General features: G+C 40.4%; 1 protein-coding gene across 1 annotated transcript; it reads right to left on the bottom strand.

Annotated features, from left to right (window-relative positions):
• Positions 1–3,219: 3,219 nt before the first annotated feature.
• Positions 3,220–4,011, bottom strand: LOC110870186. Its single transcript, XM_022119386.1, has one exon. It carries the CDS (start codon positions 4,009–4,011, stop codon positions 3,220–3,222), a length of 792 nt encoding a protein of 263 aa, XP_021975078.1.
• Positions 4,012–18,821: the final 14,810 nt, after the last annotated feature.

The raw sequence follows: 18,821 nt of genomic DNA, 5'->3' as shown, positions 1-18,821 counted from the left end.
GTTGATGCCACAACATAGATGAAGTCTCCAAGTCTCGAATTTGTTTCTTTTCCATCTTTGTGAGTGATTCATTTATATTATATGACAACAAAGATTTGGAAAAATTATCATCTAGTTCTAATCTATAGAGACCACCATCCAGAATGCCAGTACCATAAACAACGGAATCATAGAGAATAGAGAGTTTGCGATGACCATGAGAAACGACAAAACCGTCCATGTCTAACTTTGGTCCTGATACAAGGTTCCGAGTTACCTCATGAACATATAAGGTATCATAAAGTTTAATACATAAACCAGTTTTCAAAAATAATTGTAATGTTCCTATGGCCTTCACTTCGAATTCCCGATCATCCCCAACTTTAAGTGTTCTTTGGTTTCTTCCCAGCTTCCGGATTGTAAGGAATCCCTGAAGTGAATTGGTAACATGAACCATAGAACCAGAATCAAACCACCAAGAATTAGCAGGAACATTTAAATTAAAGGACTCAAGTATCATGAAAAAATCGTTACCTTTCTTAGCCAGCCACTCCTTGAAGTCAGTGCATTCCTTTTGCTTATGTCCTGTCTTCTTACAGAACTTGCAATAGGGTTTGCCTAAGGAGTTCTTAGAGCTGGAAGGTGCACTTGTATTAGGATTTGGATTTGGCTTTTGAACCTTAGAAGCATCCTTTCTTTGATAAGAGTTCTTCATCTTCTTTGAGCTGGAGGTGGTGAAGTTAGCAACATCAGTAGTGCGATCCATCTTCATACGCTCTTCCTCCTGCACGCACATAGCGATCAGCTCACTCATCGTCCATTTGTCCTTCTGAGTGTTGTAATTGATCTTGAAAGCTTCATAGGACGAAGGAAGCGAAGTGATGATGAAGTGAACAAGAAAACCATCACTGATTTCCATCTCAAGGCCCTTCAGCTTATTGGCCATGTCATGCATCATCATGATGTGTTCGCGAATGCCGCTCCTCCCATCATCTTAGTTGTCACCAGCTTGAGGATAAGAGTACTAGCGTGTGCTTTTGATGTTCCCTTGAATTGATCCTCCACAGAAGCCAAATAGGTTTTAGCATCTTCGGAATCAGGAATGGCTCCTCTGATTTAGTTATGAATGGACTGCTTCATGAACATGCGAGACATGCGGTTACACCTAGTCCATTTATCATGGACTATCTGCTCAGCAGCAGTACTGGTAGCGGTAAGATCCGCTGGCTTATTCTCTCTTAGAGCATAATCAAAGTCCAGCAGCCCAAGCGTAAGCATGAGAGCATCCTTCCATGCAGCAAAGTTATCACCAGTCAAAGGTGGAATCCCGCAATTTGGTGCTGATAGTGGAAATAAGATGAGCAAGTTATGATACTAAGAAAGAAGTCCTAATGTGATCTAATGGGCTTGTGATACTAAGGCAGGCATAAATAATGACCATTTTAATTATGAAGCTGTGATAATGTCTATTACTAACATCAAAAATAATAGACTTAGTTAAAAATTCTACTTAAACGAAGACAAATCAGCTTTGGCCAGAAGTGTAATCATTTAAGTATGTGTGCAAAGTAATCGTGACAAATCAGCTTTGGCCAGAAATGAGACAATCACTTTAGTTATGCACTTGTCAAGCATGCTAAACATAAATGAATTAAATCAGCTTTGGCCAGAATTAAGACATTTCACGTTTGTAATGCATACTCAACATAGCTTTCATGATACTTGAACAATAAATAGATGTATTAAATCAGCTTTGGCCAGAATTAATACATCAGAAGCTCATTCAAGCGAAGCTATTTTGGTTTTGTAAAATTATCTGATTCTGATTAATTAATTAAGTGTTAACAAAACCAAGTATTTAATAGCAAACCACCTGTTAGCGCAGATCGAACTGAGTTTTGAGATCTCGAGTGAGGTCTCGAGTCATGGTCTCGAGTCATGGTCTCGAGTTAGGTTTCGACTGAGTTTTGAGATCTCGAGTTAGTTATGAGGTCTCGAGTCACAACCTTAGTCTCGAGTTGTAGCCTTATGGTCTCGAGTCGCAACCTTAGTCTCGAGTTATGACCTTATGGTCTCGAGTAGCAACCTTGGTCTCGAGTAGCAACCTTGGTCTCGAGTAGCAACCTTGGTCTCGAGTAGTACAGATTTGAGAGCCCTTATGATTTTGAGTCGAGACCTTGTGGTCTCGAGTCGAGACCTTATGGTCTCGAGTCGAGATCTGATGGTCTCGATTCGCAGTCTGATGATCTCGAATCCCTGTTAACAGCTGTTTTTGTGATGATAACTGAAAACTCGAAATTTTAGTGATTGTGGGATAGTGTTTCCTGTTTTATTGCTGATCTAAATTATCAAAAGATTTCGTAAATAATAACTGATTATCTCTTTAACAGTTTTCGAAATCTTTATTAGATAAAATTAAGATCAAAACAGTAAAAACACCCACTAATCTAAATTACATTCCAAAAGTTAGGGAATTTTCGAGTTTTCTTAGAACATTATGATGAACCCTAAAAAATTAAAAACATAATCTGGGATCCGAAACCTGAATTTCATTACTTTTATTAACTGATTTCGGATATTAATTTACTCATTAGTGATTTTCGAGTAACAACAAGTTTAACCCTTTATGTTTCGAGTCAATTTATCAAATAACCTTTTCCGAAAACAGGGATTTCGGCTCATTAGAACTCGAAAACAGTTATGATTTTAAAGCTTAAAAAAAACTTCCGTTTTCCAGATTTTTGATCCCAGAATAATGGATACAAAACCAGAACTGATTAATCAACATATGCTCTGATACCACATGTTGGATCAGTTCTGTTTAAATGTAATGGAAAACATGAATAACATACCTGTTACAGCAGACAGGCCAGCAGAGAATCCAGTTAGAGATGCAGCCATCGAGTTCGACATGATTGTCAGGATGATCTGGTTCCTCCTTAGGGTGTAAAGTTATGATGGTGATGAAACCGAAAGTAGGGTAGATTTCGGTTATGGGGAGAGAGATGAATTTGATGTTATGAGGGTTTGTGATTGTGTAATTTGTGTAACCCTTAAACTCTCTAATAATCCCCTTATTTATACACCCAAGAGGAAACCTAATTAGTTAATAAGGGTAATATGGTCCATCAACAATTACCAACTAATTATTAATAGGTTATTAATATATTTTGATCTAATATAATATAAATGATTATAAAGGCTACAAGATTAAATATTACATTAATAATATATTTAATCTCACACCCAGTTGTTTTTAATAAATTTGAAATTAAAACCATCCGGGCCCGGAGCCCGGTCACCAACACAACCCCATATAGCTTCCTTTATTTCCGTAAGAGAAAAAGGCACTACAAGAGAATTAGCTTCAGCCGTAGACAGTGAAACCATATTTTGACACGTAATGGTAGGCTGAGTAACCATCGGTTCCACAAACTGATTAGCAAAAAATTCAAAGAATGCTTCTTTTACAACCACCGGATCCGAACTCCATACACCATTAACCATTAAGCCATTAATACAATTATTACTAATATTGGCATTGATAACATTATGATAAAAAACAGAATTTTCATCACCTTCGAGGGCCCACCTAGATAGGGATTTTTGCTTGGCATCCAGTTGATTTCTGTGATCTGTATCCATGATGAAACTAATACATTCCGCCCTTTCGTTCAACTTCCCAACCTCCAACGACCTCGACTCCGCTAACCTTTCCAAATGTTGGATCCGATTTTTCTTAACTAAATATTCCCCATTAGATCTTTCCTTTTCAACTTTGACCCAAGCTTTAATATTATTTTTTAACCAACTCAGCTTAACTGAGAGAGCCATATCTGCTGGACCATTACAGACAAAGATATGACACGCCTGTTGCACAAGGCCGGAAAACCCCGGTATCTCCATCCAGGAATTAAAGCATCTAAACGGAATATGACCATAATCCGAAGGAGTAGTGGATAACAGACTTGGCCGATGATCTGAAACATCCCGATTGAGCGCCGTTACCGAAGCCGTTGGCCATCTCTCCATAAAACCCATACAAACAAGAAACCTATCCAGCTTACTCAATTTATCGCCACGGTCCAAAATATAAGTGAAATTTCCACCCCCATATGATATTCACAAAGACCCGCGGATAAGATAAATTGGTTAAAAGAATCCGCATTAGAGGCTATGAATTCGGAATTTAGTCTCTCCAAATCACTTCTAACTTCATTAAAATCCTCCATGAAAACCCACAGACCTTGAATTGAATTTTTTATTGCCACCAATTTGTTCCAAATCTGCCTTCTCACAGAAGCGTCATTAGAAGCATACACATTAACCAAATTTATACTAGTACCAGATGGATACAAAGATCCTGAAAGAACCAAGAAGAACCGATCCTTGATCACATTAACACAAGTAAATACAGCCAGATTCCAGAGACAGGCAAGCCCCCCCCCCCTGACCTACCCTCTGCATCAACTACTTCCACGTTGTAAGCCAAGCCACCCCAAAAACCATTAAACATGAAATAAGAAGCTGACCTAATCTTTGTTTCTTGAATAGCCAGAAAATGCACACCATATGTAAATTTAATACCCCTAACCCAATTGACTTTCCGGGTATCCCGGATCCCCCTTAAATTAACGGATAGAAAATTCATTGGATACCTGTATAGACATCTTCACCTAGAATCAGAGACCTGGTATCCACCTTGAACCCTTGCAGATTGATACCCACCACAGAACCAATCGAAGTAGTAGCTAAAACTTCCTCGGCGACACTATCAATAATCGGGTTAACTGTATCCGGGTTGACCGGACCTGGAGCATCAGGTTCCGATTGCAAAACGGGTTCATCCTGCACCGATTCACCATGTCTGTCATCGCCTAAAATCTCTTGGCTTCGCGAGTCTGTAGGAGACGAAGGCCGATTCAGATCAAAAGGGGGATCTCCAAGTGGGTGTTGAAAAAAGCCTCTATTTGGCGGGCCCTCCATTGACCCAGAAGAGGGTGGGCTTCGGTTATTGATGCGTGTCAGTGTATATATGTTTTTAGATATATATTTAAGCCCTTTTTACACTTTTAGCCAAGTTTTAAATTTATAAAACACGATATTTACTAACACTAAACACACATATGGGCAAGTGCACCCATCGTGGACGTAGTATAGTGTTGGTAAGATACCGAGGTCGTCCAAAGACACAAGAGCTTTTAATACCGGTTTATCCTCAACGTCTAATCAAATCAAAAAGGTTAGAAAAATGTTTTAAACTAAGAAAGATAAAAACTAACTAAATGCTGAAAATAAAAATAAAATAAAAAACAGATAGACAAGATGAATCACTTGGATCCGACACGTGTATTAGTATAACCTTTGATTATTTTCGCACTTTTGCACTTGTTTAAGAGATTATCTTAGTTATTGTAGTAGGCCCCTCTTTTGAAGGCGACGTTACCCTCAACCCAGTAGTTTGAGTCAGCAAGGATACAATCCTAAAGGGTCGGATTATTGAAAGATAATGAATTAAGTTATTAATGCAAATTGTGGTAGGCCCCGCTTTTGGCGGTGACGTTACCCTCGGCTAAGTAGTCTGAGTCAGCAGGGATACAGTCCTAAATAGTCGGGTTATAGTATTAATAGTAGTTAACTTATGAGGGGGTCAAAGAGTTTGGATCCCCGCCATCCAATACCTATGGGCATTGAAGGAGATCCTACTAAATTTGACCCAGGTCCCAAGCAGGACCTCTAAACGCTGAACAAGGGCAAGACCCTTACCAAACCGTTCCCTTAACCCCCGACCAGGTAGCCAACATACCTCCATATAGACCGTGGAGATATGAATGGTGAAAATCTTTTATTTTATATAGACAGTAAAATAATGCCAAGACACCACGGACAAACGATAAGGAAAGATCACCTTCAACATAAGTAACTAGTTATTAAAGTCATTAATACAAAACCAAATAAAAAGTGCAAAAGATTAAAAATAAAAAGTATTATACTAAACACTTGTCTTCACCAAGTGATGTAAGAGACTTAGGCAAACATGGCCTTGATTGTCAAGAACTCTTACGATCAATCTTGGATCCCGAGACGACTCACACACACTCTACGATGGACAATGGATGATGGTGGTGGATGATGGTGTTATGGTGGTGGTGGGTGGTGGATGAGGTGTGAGAGAGGTGGTGTGCCAAGGGGATGAGAGAGAATGAAGCCAAGCTCCTCTATTTATAGGCTGAACAGAAGGCTGGACACGGCCCCGTGTCCGCTGGACACGGCCCCGTGCCCGCCTGACACTCTCTCTCCTCATTAATTGTAATTGCGAATTACAATTAATGCGCCTGCTGTACTTTCACCACGCCCCCGTGCTCGCTGGACACGGCCCCGTGGTGGGCAATGGAAGCTTCTACTGGTTTGTCTTTTCTGCTGCTTCCTGGGCACGCCCCCGTGTTCGCTGGACACGGGGCGTGTTCAGACTCTGTTTCTTCCTTTTTGCTTTGGGAGGTGCCGTTGAGGGTCCGGGCAGTCTACTTTTGTTCCTTTTCTTGTATTTATGGTAGAATTAGTGGTCTTTTTGCTTCTTTTTTGATTTTGAGCTCATTTCATCCTGAAAATACAAAAGGAAGACAAAAACACTCTTTTTCCAACATTATTACTAAAAAAGGGTTAGTTTTATGCCTTAATTGATGTGTTTTATATGTTGCATTTTACACACATCAAATACCCCCACACTTGAACTTTTGCTTGTCCTCAAGCAAAACTCTTTAAATGTGGCTTACACTCCCAAATGGAATAGGTAGAAGAGAAGTTTTTTAGCTTGTCCTAGAGTGTCGGGAATCCAAGGTTTTTATAGGCTTTATTTTTATTTATTTACAATCCTATTCGTTATGATTTATTTTGAACTTTTCATAAGATAAATTACTTATTCGGGCATAGCATGCCTTATTAAAATTCCATTTATATACAAGTTCACATACCTCACGGGAGATCACTCAACACTCGGCCGAAGGTGTATATTTTAGTGAATCACTCGAGAGCGGCACGGAACTTACGTCTTTCCATAGGCTTGCTAAGCAATCAATCCTCCTCCTTTTTAACTTTTTACCTTTGTAAATATCAAGAGGACTTTTTGGGTGAAGGCTTGGGTTAAAAGGTGGGTGGTTGGTTAGTGGTTAGTAAAAAGGGCGAAAATCGTAACAAGTGTCCTTTTTCGTAAAATACCTTGTTTTTAGTGACTTATTATTTTTGAAGTATTTCTTCAAACAAGCTTTTGTAGCTTTTGTTTGTTTTTGACTTCATCATCTAGTTTTTTTTTTTTTTTTTTTTTTTTTTTTTTTTTTTTTGATGTCACTTGAAAGGGCAAGTTGACGAAAAACCGAGCTTGTTACTAAAATAAAGGGAAAAAATGAAAAAGGTTTTTGGTGGGTAAAAATGGTTTTGGGGGTAATGAAATGAAAGGTTTAGGTTCAAAGGGGTTTTCTAGGGGGATTTTGGGTAGGTAAAAAAAATGAAAAATAATGGTTTTGAAAGAAAAATGGTTAGTCCTAATGCCTCCATCATTTACTTACTTGGGTTTAAGTTGGTAAGGACCGGGAATGTATCGTCGTGGCAAGTTCTAGATTTGTAAGGACCGAGCGGCTATTCACACAAGAAACGAAAAATGAGCATTTAATCTAAATATGTGTATTTTTATGCTCAATAAAGGCTCAAAACTCACTTTTGTGGGAATGGGTTTTTAATGTGACCAAGCATATATAATCAAATTTTAAACTAGACTTGTTATGCCGTTTCATAATTTTCTTATGTTGGTTCCTTTTTATCATGACGCTATCGGTTGTAAACTTGTAAAAATATAACCTTTTTTAGAACTTGTTCTTCCCAACTTAAGCTAAGACAAGTAAATAAAAAAAAATTGAAAAAGTTTTTGAAAAAATTTGGGGTGTTTAGCGGTTCCAATAGAGTTTTGTGTAAGGCTTGTGTTTAGGATTTTGCAAAATTTCAAGGTTTTAGCATCCCCCCCACACTTAAATTACACATTGTCCTCAATGTGTCCAAAAATAATATTTTTGGTTGATTAGAATGTATAAAAGTATGTTAAAAAGCAAAGATTTTTGTTACTGGCATTCTGGACACGGCCCCGTGTTCAGCGGACACGGCCCCGTGGTGAACTGCCAGTAACGAAAACTTACAGAAGGTGGACACGGGGGCGTGTCGGGTGAACACGGCCACGTGTCGGGCAAAAAATTGCAGGTCAGTAGCCAAACAGCAGATCTGGGAGATGGACACGGGGGCGTGTCGGCTGGACACGTCCCCGTGTGGACAGTCTGTTAGCCTGAAAAATAAGGTTTTCTCCCGGTTTCTTCATCCTAGGGCTGCAAGTGCTAATGTTTAGCACCCTAACCCTTGCATTGCACCTGTTTAATCATTCAACACCAACCAACCAAGCACAAACCATCCTAATTTACCATTGTCAAGCATTACCCAAACATAAACAAAATAAAGATAAAAAGTAGTTCGGGAAAGTAAATTGTTCGACAAATGGCACGCAGGCCATGAATTGTTGGATAGATAAGAAGGGCATTCAAACCTGTGGGCTCATCACCAGCCAGCCCCTTGTTCCTCCAAGCCTCCTACTCCATGTCTTCATCACTACCATCACCTCCACCCCCTTGCCTCGCCATGTATTCCCGGATGCTACCGATATCATCTTGTATATCGTTGACGCTGCGCTCGATAGCTCCAACCCGGTGGTATGTGTTGTTGGCGAGGTTGTAGGTGTTCCTGGTGCACATAAGGTTTTCCTGCAAAAGATCATGTAAACTTTGAAAATTAGGAAAACCGCCTCCTTGAGAGGAGGATTGACCCGGATCGCCTTGGGGTGGGTATTGGAAATGTGGAGGTGGTGCATGAAGAACTAGAGCCTCCTGCGGGTTCCATGCGTAGCCTTGCGTCCTCTGAAAGCTCACCGTCCCGTCCTCCGCTTCATAAAGCAAGTTCATGGCTCGGCAAATATGATAATCGACCCGTCCCGACCATGGACTCCTTTCGAAGGACCTTGGGATATTCGTGAAGTGCTTGAAAAGACGGTACACCCATCCTCCGAAGAAGATTGGTGTAGGAGCAGAGGCAAGGCGGTTTAGGTGCATGTTTCGCAGTAGGAGGTACGGAACATCTAGAGGCTTCTGGTTGTGGATGCAGTGAAGGACAACCAAATCTTTCAACCCAACAACGCCACTACTGTTGTGGCATTGGTTCAGCGAGTACGATAGGAGCCTGTGGATATATCGGTATAGCGGGTCCCTCAGTTTGGTACTTTTGGTGCTGCTTGGGTTGTAGATTCCTTCACCTATTTGAGCCCATGCGGCTTGGCGTTCGGTTGCATCCAAGTCTCGTAAACCCCCTGTATTCTCCTCATTCCCCGCTTCCTCTTCACTATACAGCCCAATGATGGCTCCAAACTGTGCCATGGAGGTTCTAAACGTGGTCCCTCCACATCGAAATTCGACCGCGTCATGATCAAATGGTTCGCGCCTCGAGTTGAAAATGAAGGTGCTATAGAACTCCATTGTGCATTGATGGACCGACCGAAGTCGGGCAGTCAATGCGACGTGCAGTGGGCCCCTCACAATGTTGTTGAAGCGGTCCAGTTGGTTCACCATGGTTAGCAAATCAGTACATGCCCTCCTTGGGTATTCTTCGGGTCTTGTTTGTAGGACCTCGTAGCGTGCCCTAGCGTCAAGTTCGTTTGCACCAAACCTTGTGAATTTCGACATCTGAAAAGAATACATAAAAAGTTAGCACGAAACCAGGAAAATTAAAGCGAAACTGCAAACAGTGGGCTGGACACGGCCCCGTGTTCAGCGGACACGGCCCCGTGTCCAGGCGTCTGTAACCCAAAAATTCCATTTTTCGTCCCGGTTTCGAAAACCTGAAAATTTTTAGCCCAATAGTAGCGGTTTCCCCCGAAAATGAAACCCTAAGCGTCATTTTTCCCAAAACAAACCGTTTACCCTTTCAATTTCGTGTTTTTTCGGTTCAAGAACAAGGGTTTGGGGTTTTATTTGGAAATCGGACAAATCTATCAACAATACTTGCCTAGTTACTTTCTACTACACTAATCTAAACTACTACTAACAAATTTCATCAAAAATTTTGAGTTCGATCCGGATGAACATGAAGAACCCTAGATTTTTCCCCAATTTTTGATGTTTTAACTACATGCAAGTAACTAATCTAACTACTAATGAAGATAGAATCATACCTTGACGTTGTTAGATTCGGTGGTGACGTAGAAAAACTGCAGAAAATCGCCTTGAACCAGAGAGTTTTCGGCTAAACGGGGCGTGTGGAATGGTGTAACTGATAGGAAAAGAGAGTTTTATCCCGACAGTCGCCTCGACACGGCCCCGTGTCCAGCGGACACGGCCCCGTGCCGGGCGAAGTTTTTTTTTTTTTTTTTTTTTTTGTGTGCTCGTGTGCATGCCCCTTATTTCCGAAAAATGATTTACCGGTTTTTAAACGTACACTTACCTGTAACATGTCGGGTACGAATTTATTCGTTAACCGTTTGAAGTGAGATCTCCTCTTCCTCATCCTCAATGGATCCTCGATAGAGTTTCAGCCGTTGGCCATTGACTTTAAATGGTGTCCCATTTCGAGTTTTAATTTCTACTGCACCGTGTGGAAAAACATGGGTGACGGAAAAAGGTCCTGACCACCTAGATTTTAACTTACCAGGAAATAATCGAAGTCGTGAATTAAACAATAGAACTTGGTCTCCAACCCGAAATTCATTAGATTTAATATATTTATCATGCAAATTTTTCATTCTTTCCTTATAAATTTCGGAGTTAGAATATGCATAATTCCTAAGTTCGTCTAATTCGTTTATTTGACAAAATCGATTTTTACCGGCAACTTCTAAATCTAAGTTTACGTTTTTTATTGCCCAGTAGGCTTTGTGAGCGATTTCTACTGGCAGGTGACAACTTTTTCCATAGACGAGTTTGTATGGGGTTGTGCCTATAGTGGTTTTATAAGCAGTTCGAAAAGCCCATAAAGCGTCGTCTAATTTATCGGCCCATTCTTTTTTATTTATTCCTACGGTTTTTTCAAGTATTCGTTTTAAACCTCGATTAGTCACTTCGGCTTGCCCATTTGTTTGAGGATGATATGCTGTTGAGACCCGGTGATAGACCCCATACCTTGTTAATATTTTTTCGAGTTGATGATTGCAAAAATGGGTACCTCTATCACTTATCAACGCCTTTGGTGTCCCGAAACGAGAGAACAACTTTTTCAGAAATTTTACCACCACTCTCCCATCATTTGTTGGAAGAGCCTCGGCCTCTGTCCATTTAGACAAGTAATCTACTGCCACAAGTATATATTTGTTTCCCTTTGAAGGTGGGAAAGGTCCCATGAAATCGAGTCCCCACACATCAAAGATTTCACAGACGAGAATGCCATTTTGAGGCATTTCGTTTTTGGAAGAAATATTACCTGATCTTTGGCATGCATCACATGTCTTTACAAGGTTTTGAGCATCCTTGTAAATGGTCGGCCAGTAAAATCCTGAATCAAATACCTTTCGTGCGGTACTTGCGGCACCATGATGTCCTCCGTATGGACCTTCATGACAATGATGGAGAATTCTTCGTGCTTCATTACCATAGACACACCTTCGGATGAGCTGGTCAGCACACATTTTGAAAAGATAGGGGTCTTCCCAAAAGTAATGCTTTACATCAGCAAAGAATTTCTTTCTTTGATGATGTGGCCACCCTTTGGTGACTACACCGCTAGCTAAGAAATTAGCGTAGTCGGCATACCATGGTTCTTGTCTACTCTCTATCATTTCCAAGGATTCCGTGGGAAATTTTTCGTTGATTTGCTCGTCCCTGGTTGTCTCCAAAGCTGGGTCTTCTAAGCGTGAGAGATGATCTGCAGCAGTGTTTTCTGCTCCTCTTTTGTCCTTGATTTCAATGTCGAATTCTTGGAGGAGTAGAATCCACCTTATCAAACGAGGTTTTGCGTCTTGCTTCTTGAAAAGGTACCTGATGGCTGCATGGTCTGTATAGACTACTGTTTTAGAAAGAACAAGATAAGAACGAAATTTATCAAAAGCAAATACCACCGCTAGTAATTCTTTTTCTGTAGTTGTATAATTTTCTTGTGCATCATTAAGAGTTTTACTAGCATAATAGATTGGGTGGAAATGTTTTTCTTTTCTTTGTCCCAAGACTGCTCCAACAGCGAAGTCATTTGCATCGCACATGATTTCAAAAGGAAATTTCCAATCTGGCGCTATCATGATAGGTGCATTGACTAGCATTTCCTTGAGGGTTAGAAATGCTTGATTGCATTCCTTATCAAAGATGAAGGGTGCATCTTTTTCAAGTAATTTTGTTAGAGGCCTTGAAATTTTTGAAAAGTCTTTGATAAACCTTCTATAAAATCCGGCATGTCCTAGGAAACTTCGGATTGCTCGCAGGAGGATGGAGGAGGTAACCGAGAAATAGTCTCTATTTTAGCTCGATCAACTTCCATTCCTTCGCTTGAGATTTTGTGACCGAGTACTATTCCCTCTGTTACCATGAAATGGCATTTTTCCCAGTTAAGGGCGAGGTTAGTTTCCTCACATCGGGATAGCATTCGTTCAAGATTATCGAGGCATTGGTCATATGAGTCTCCAAAGATGGAAAAGTCATCCATGAAGACTTCCATTGTCTTTTCGATCATATCATGGAAAATGGCGACCATACAACGTTGGAATGTTGCAGGCGCATTACATAGACCAAATGGCATGCGTCGATATGCAAAAGTTCCGTAGGGACATGTAAAAGTTGTTTTCTCTTGGTCTTCTGGTGCTATCGGTATTTGAAAGTAACCTGAAAAACCATCTAAGAAACAATAAAATTTATGACCGGATAATCTTTCTAACATTTGATCAATGAAGGGCAAAGGAAAGTGGTCTTTCCTAGTTGCTTCATTTAATCGCCTATAATCTATACAGACTCTCCATCCTGTGACGGTTCTCGTTGGTATTAATTCATTTTTTTCGTTAGTTATTACCGTCATACCTCCTTTCTTTGGGACTACTTGAACGGGACTTACCCACGGGCTATCGGAGATAGGGTAGATTAGTCCGGCGTCGAGTAGTTTGATGACTTCATTCTTAACCACTTCTTGAACATTGGGGTTCACTCTTCGTTGTGGTTGAATTACTGTTTTGTAATCATCATTCATTAAAATTTTGTGCGTGCACATGGAAGGGCTTATTCCTTTAATATCTACAAGCTTCCAAGCGATCGCGTTTTTGTGTTTTTTAAGTAAGTTAACTAATTTCTTTTTTTCTATATTACTTAATTTAGACGAAATAATTACGGGTAAACTACCATCTTTGTCTAGGAAAGCATATTCCAAACCTTTAGGAAGTTCTTTGAGCTCAATGGGTGGGTCTTTAGAAGACACCTTATTTTGTGGCTCATCTAGATCAAGAACCTTAAAAGTTTGTTCTATGGCTATCTCTTCCTCGACAAAGTGGTCCTCTTCGTTGGTTGTATCGGGCGGTTCAGCTTCATCTTCAATTAGGGGGTCATTGTTGCCAAAAGGATATTTCATTGAGCGCTCAAGATCTATGCTCCTTTTGAATGCCCCTAATTGAAGAGGTAGATTGTTGTACTTCCGGTTTTTCAAAGCTTTATGAGTTTGTACAAAAGGTTTTCCCAAGACTAAGGGGGCGTCATCTAGGATGACGAAGTCGGTTGGGATTACCATTTGATTTGTTTGAACCAAAACATCTTCAACTACACCGATTGATTTCATTACTTTCCGATCGGATAGAAAAATGGGTATTTGGAGTGGAGTAAAATCACTAACACTTAATTTTTCAAAAATATAGTTAGGCATTATGTTAACGCAAAGATCCTTATCGATGGTGATATTACTAATAAATGAATTTTGAAAGAAACATGGAACCGGTGTAATGTTAATTTCAAAAGGGTCTTCTTTTATTAGCGAGGTTTGATCATTAGTTAACTTAACACTTACCAAGTCTTTGATTTTAGCGCTAGTGTTTAACTCTTTTAAAAACTTAGCATGAGGGGTTATTAAACAATGATTTTCGAAAGTAGGTGACAAGAGGTTAATTTTTTCAAAATTAGACTCTTCTTGAATTTTAACGTTATCGGACTCACCATTTTCGTTGTTTAACTCATGCGTCGGTTTTTCACTTTCTTGTTCTTCCATTTTTACACTTTCAACTATCTCTACGTTATTATCATTTTTTAGCTCTTCTCTTGCGCGGGATTCCTCTTCCCTTGCGCGAGATTCTTTTATGCAACGTTCGATAGTTTTAATGTGTTCTAATATCCTATTGGTCACTTCGGTGAGATTGAAAGAATTTGGATCCTCAAAGCTTGAATCCGGTTGTTCGATCCTTGGTTCCTCATAGTACTCATATGAAGTAGATGCTTCACACCATTGTTCTTCATTGTAAGTATATGATGGATAAGGGTCGAAACTTTGTTCTTCATAGTACTCATATGAGGTGGGTTGTTCACGCCATGGTTCCTCATAATAAGAGTATGAAGGTGGTGGCTCATATGTTGAATCTTCAAAGTATGAGTATGAAGGCTCACACCTTGGTTCATCAAAATATGAGTATGAAGGAGGAGGTTCATACCTTTGGTCTTCATAGGATGTGTATGAAGTTGGTGGCTCGTACCTGGGCTCCTCATAATGGTTGTATGAATTGGATGGTTGATATGAGTTATTATATTGAACCGAGCGTGTGTTACGACAATTAGTGCAATAATTACCCCTATAATCATCCTCATCATAGGTGTAGTTGTAACCTCTTGAGTATTGATCCATAAGAATCACTCAACAGACCACAACTGAGTCTCGGGACCAGAAAACAAAAATAAAGACAGAAACAGAAGCTGGACACGGCCCCGTGTTGGGTGAACACGGCCCCGTGTTCAGGGACTGTATCTGGGCGTTTTAATTAAATTGACTGGTCACGTTGAGCACGGGGGCGTGTTCAGTGAGCACGGCCCCGTGTTCAGACTCTGTATCTGGGTATCTACTCTAAAAATATGCAGCACGGGGGCGTGTTAAGCGAGCACGGCCCCGTGTTCAGGCTACTGTAAATGCAAAACTAAACTAAAATGCAGAAAAATGCGCGCGTTTTTTTAAAAAGGTTTTGAAAAACTGATTAGGCCGTCGATTTTAAGCTTTCTTAAAATCCTTGTGTCCCCGGCAGCGGCGCCAAAAACTTGATGCGTGTCAGTGTATATATGTTTTTAGATATATATTTAAGCCCTTTTTACACTTTTAGCCAAGTTTTAAATTTATAAAACACGATATTTACTAACACTAAACACACATATGGGCAAGTGCACCCATCGTGGACGTAGTATAGTGTTGGTAAGATACTGAGGTCGTCCAAGGACACAAGAGCTTTTAATACCGGTTTATCCTCAACGTCTAATCAAATCAAAAAGGTTAGAAAAATGTTTTAAACTAAGAAAGATAAAAACTAACTAAATGCTGAAAATAAAAATAAAATAAAAAACAGATAGACAAGATGAATCACTTGGATCCGACACGTGTATTAGTATAACCTTTGATTATTTTCGCACTTTTGCACTTGTTTAAGAGATTATCTTAGTTATTGTAGTAGGCCCCTCTTTTGAAGGCGACGTTACCCTCAACCCAGTAGTTTGAGTCAGCAAGGATACAATCCTAAAGGGTCGGATTATTGAAAGATAATGAATTAAGTTATTAATGCAAATTGTGGTAGGCCCCGCTTTTGGCGGTGACGTTACCCTCGGCTAAGTAGTCTGAGTCAGCAGGGATACAGTCCTAAATAGCCGGGTTATAGTATTAATAGTAGTTAACTTATGAGGGGGTCAAAGAGTTTGGATCCCCGCCATCCAATACCTATGGGCATTGAAGGAGATCCTACTAAATTTGACCCAGGTCCCAAGCAGGACCTCTAAACGCTGAACAAGGGCAAGACCCTTACCAAACCGTTCCCTTAACCCCCGACCAGGTAGCCAACATACCTCCATATAGACCGTGGAGATATGAATGGTGAAAATCTTTTATTTTATATAGACAGTAAAATAATGCCAAGACACCACGGACAAACGATAAGGAAAGATCACCTTCAACATAAGTAACTAGTTATTAAAGTCATTAATACAAAACCAAATAAAAAGTGCAAAAGATTAAAAATAAAAAGTATTATACTAAACACTTGTCTTCACCAAGTGATGTAAGAGACTTAGGCAAACATGGCCTTGATTGTCAAGAACTCTTACGATCAATCTTGGATCCCGAGACGACTCACACACACTCTACGATGGACAATGGATGATGGTGGTGGATGATGGTGGTGGATGATGGTGTTATGGTGGTGGTGGGTGGTGGATGAGGTGTGAGAGAGGTGGTGTGCCAAGGGGATGAGAGAGAATGAAGCGAAGCTCCTCTATTTATAGGCTGAACAGAAGGCTGGACACGGCCCCGTGTCCGCTGGACACGGCCCCGTGCCCGCCTGACACTCTCTCTCCTCATTAATTGTAATTGCGAATTACAATTAATGCGCCTGCTGTACTTTCACCATGCCCCCGTGCTCGCTGGACACGGCCCCGTGGTGGGCAATGGAAGCTTCTACTGGTTTGTCTTTTCTGCTGCTTCCTGGGCACGCCCCCGTGTTCGCTGGACACGGGGCGTGTTCAGACTCTGTTTCTTCCTTTTTGCTTTGGGAGGTGCCGTTGAGGGTCCGGGCAGTCTACTTTTGTTCCTTTTCTTGTATTTATGGTAGAATTAGTGGTCTTTTTGCTTCTTTTGTGATTTTGAGCTCATTTCATCCTGAAAATACAAAAGGAAGACAAAAACACTCTTTTTCCAACATTAGTACTAAAAAAGGGTTAGTTTTATGCCTTAATTGATGTGTTTTATATGTTGCATTTTACACACATCAGTTATCCCTATTTCTCTTGCCAAGCCCAACCAAAGGGGTAGGCCCATCCTGATTTAACTGGTCCACAAAGGGACATTCTCTCTCCTCCATCCTGTTGAGACCATCGACATTCCCAGCCGCCAAAGCATCAATCCCATCATAAATATTCTTAGATTCCCTAGGCATAGAACATTCCCCTTGCACATCCCCATATTTCTCATGCAGCCCCACATTATTATCCGACTTTTTGAAATCCAACGGCTGTTCATGGATCGAGACCAATGGAGGGTTAGAGGGATGGTCAGATGACGGTCTAAATACCTTCTCCGGTGACGGAATAACAACTTCCGGCGAACAGATTTCTCCATCCTCAACATCATCCTCCATATTTTGATCCTCCCTATTGTTGCCAACCGAATCTCCGTCAGCTTCACCCACCGGATTACTAACCATAATTGCCACTGAATTCTCCTCTTCCAACTCAGGTTTCCATGCGTCCACATCTTCAACAACCCAGACCACAAATTTCCTATCCTCCCAAGTAATAACGACCGTTTCCTCAATCCTTTTCCCAAGGGGAACAAGGACTAAAACCGAACATTCTGAATTGTCGGAATCAACCCATGAGAAGGATGATTCCTGCACAACTTTACCGAAAAGGCCTCCAATGTCATCGTATACCGAGCTATCCCTAAGGTGGACCGGGACCCCAGATATACGGAGGTACACAACACGATCCGATGGAAGGTATTCACCTTTCCGAACATGAAATCTGTTAAACACCTTCGATAGACTCTCCGAATAATTAGACATGACGTCTTTGACCATCCCGGGCGTCCCAAGAGTTACTAAAACACTAAGGCCGCCAATGTAAGATAAATCAAAATTACTCAGCCCCTCCTGGACAAGAATCCTATTCAAATTATTAAGAGACTCTAAATCCTTGGCCACTCCATGAATGGAACGACCCATACAATGTAGAGGATATTTAGACCCTTTAATGGCAATCGATATCGTTTTAGAACAATGTAAGGATCCTGAGTTGCTTTCCGGACACCCATTATGGAATAAACTAGCAAAAGATTTTCCGTCCTGCACCTTCGACCCCCGGAGGCCATAAGCATTATTATTAGGCTGATCAACATTAGAAGAATCCTTTGGCCTCTAAACTTTTTCCCCAACAATCTTCGATGTGTAGATGAATTTCTTGTGGTTCTTATCGTATTTGGCTAACGATACCGATACCTTTGCTTCAAGAATCTTCACCTTATTCATTTCCACCAAAGTAGCGTCCACATTCTCTACTCCCACGTAACGAATGAAACCGAAACAGTTACCTTTCTTGTCTTTTTTACGGGCCACGTATGCGTCCGATACGAAGCCGAGGGGCTGGAAAGCCTTCCTCAATATCGTTTTCGTCGTTCTCTCAGGTAAATTTTGCACAATGAACGTCATCACCACTCCATTGCCTCGACTCCATTGTTATTTTCCTTCTAGAACTTGCGTACTTTTTAATCAACTCAAGCATATTTTTTTTCATGATTTTCATAAATTAAAGTAAAAAAAGTATGGGATAAAGTGCTTTAGTGCGACGTTATAGACAGGGGTAAAACACAATGAAAATGATTTCTTTTTACATAAAATAAAACATTTTTGCATCTGATATATAAAACATCCATATTCAACATCCCACAGCAACGCACGAGTGACGTTAACTCATTATGATGTAAAATCTAACATTCTCTAACCTGCTTAATAAAACAGGCATGTGTAGCTTTATCTATTTAACTCGTTTCGTTGTTCGGGTTAGCCAAATTAATCCGTTTAACTAAACTGCTAGATTACCTATATATTAATTAAAACGCAAAATACATGA

The sequence above is a fragment of the Helianthus annuus genome, chromosome 8 (assembly GCF_002127325.2).
Source record: "Helianthus annuus cultivar XRQ/B chromosome 8, HanXRQr2.0-SUNRISE, whole genome shotgun sequence".
In the NCBI taxonomy this organism is placed as follows: Eukaryota; Viridiplantae; Streptophyta; class Magnoliopsida; order Asterales; family Asteraceae; genus Helianthus; species Helianthus annuus.
The sequence above is the reverse complement of the archived record's forward strand: the minus strand, read 5'-3'. Positions and strand labels throughout refer to the sequence as shown.

Bases quoted from the DNA above. Each gene is read 5' to 3' on its own strand.
- LOC110870186 (XM_022119386.1), bottom strand. From the start codon at position 4,011: ATGGAGAGATGGCCAACGGCTTCGGTAACGGCGCTCAATCGGGATGTT.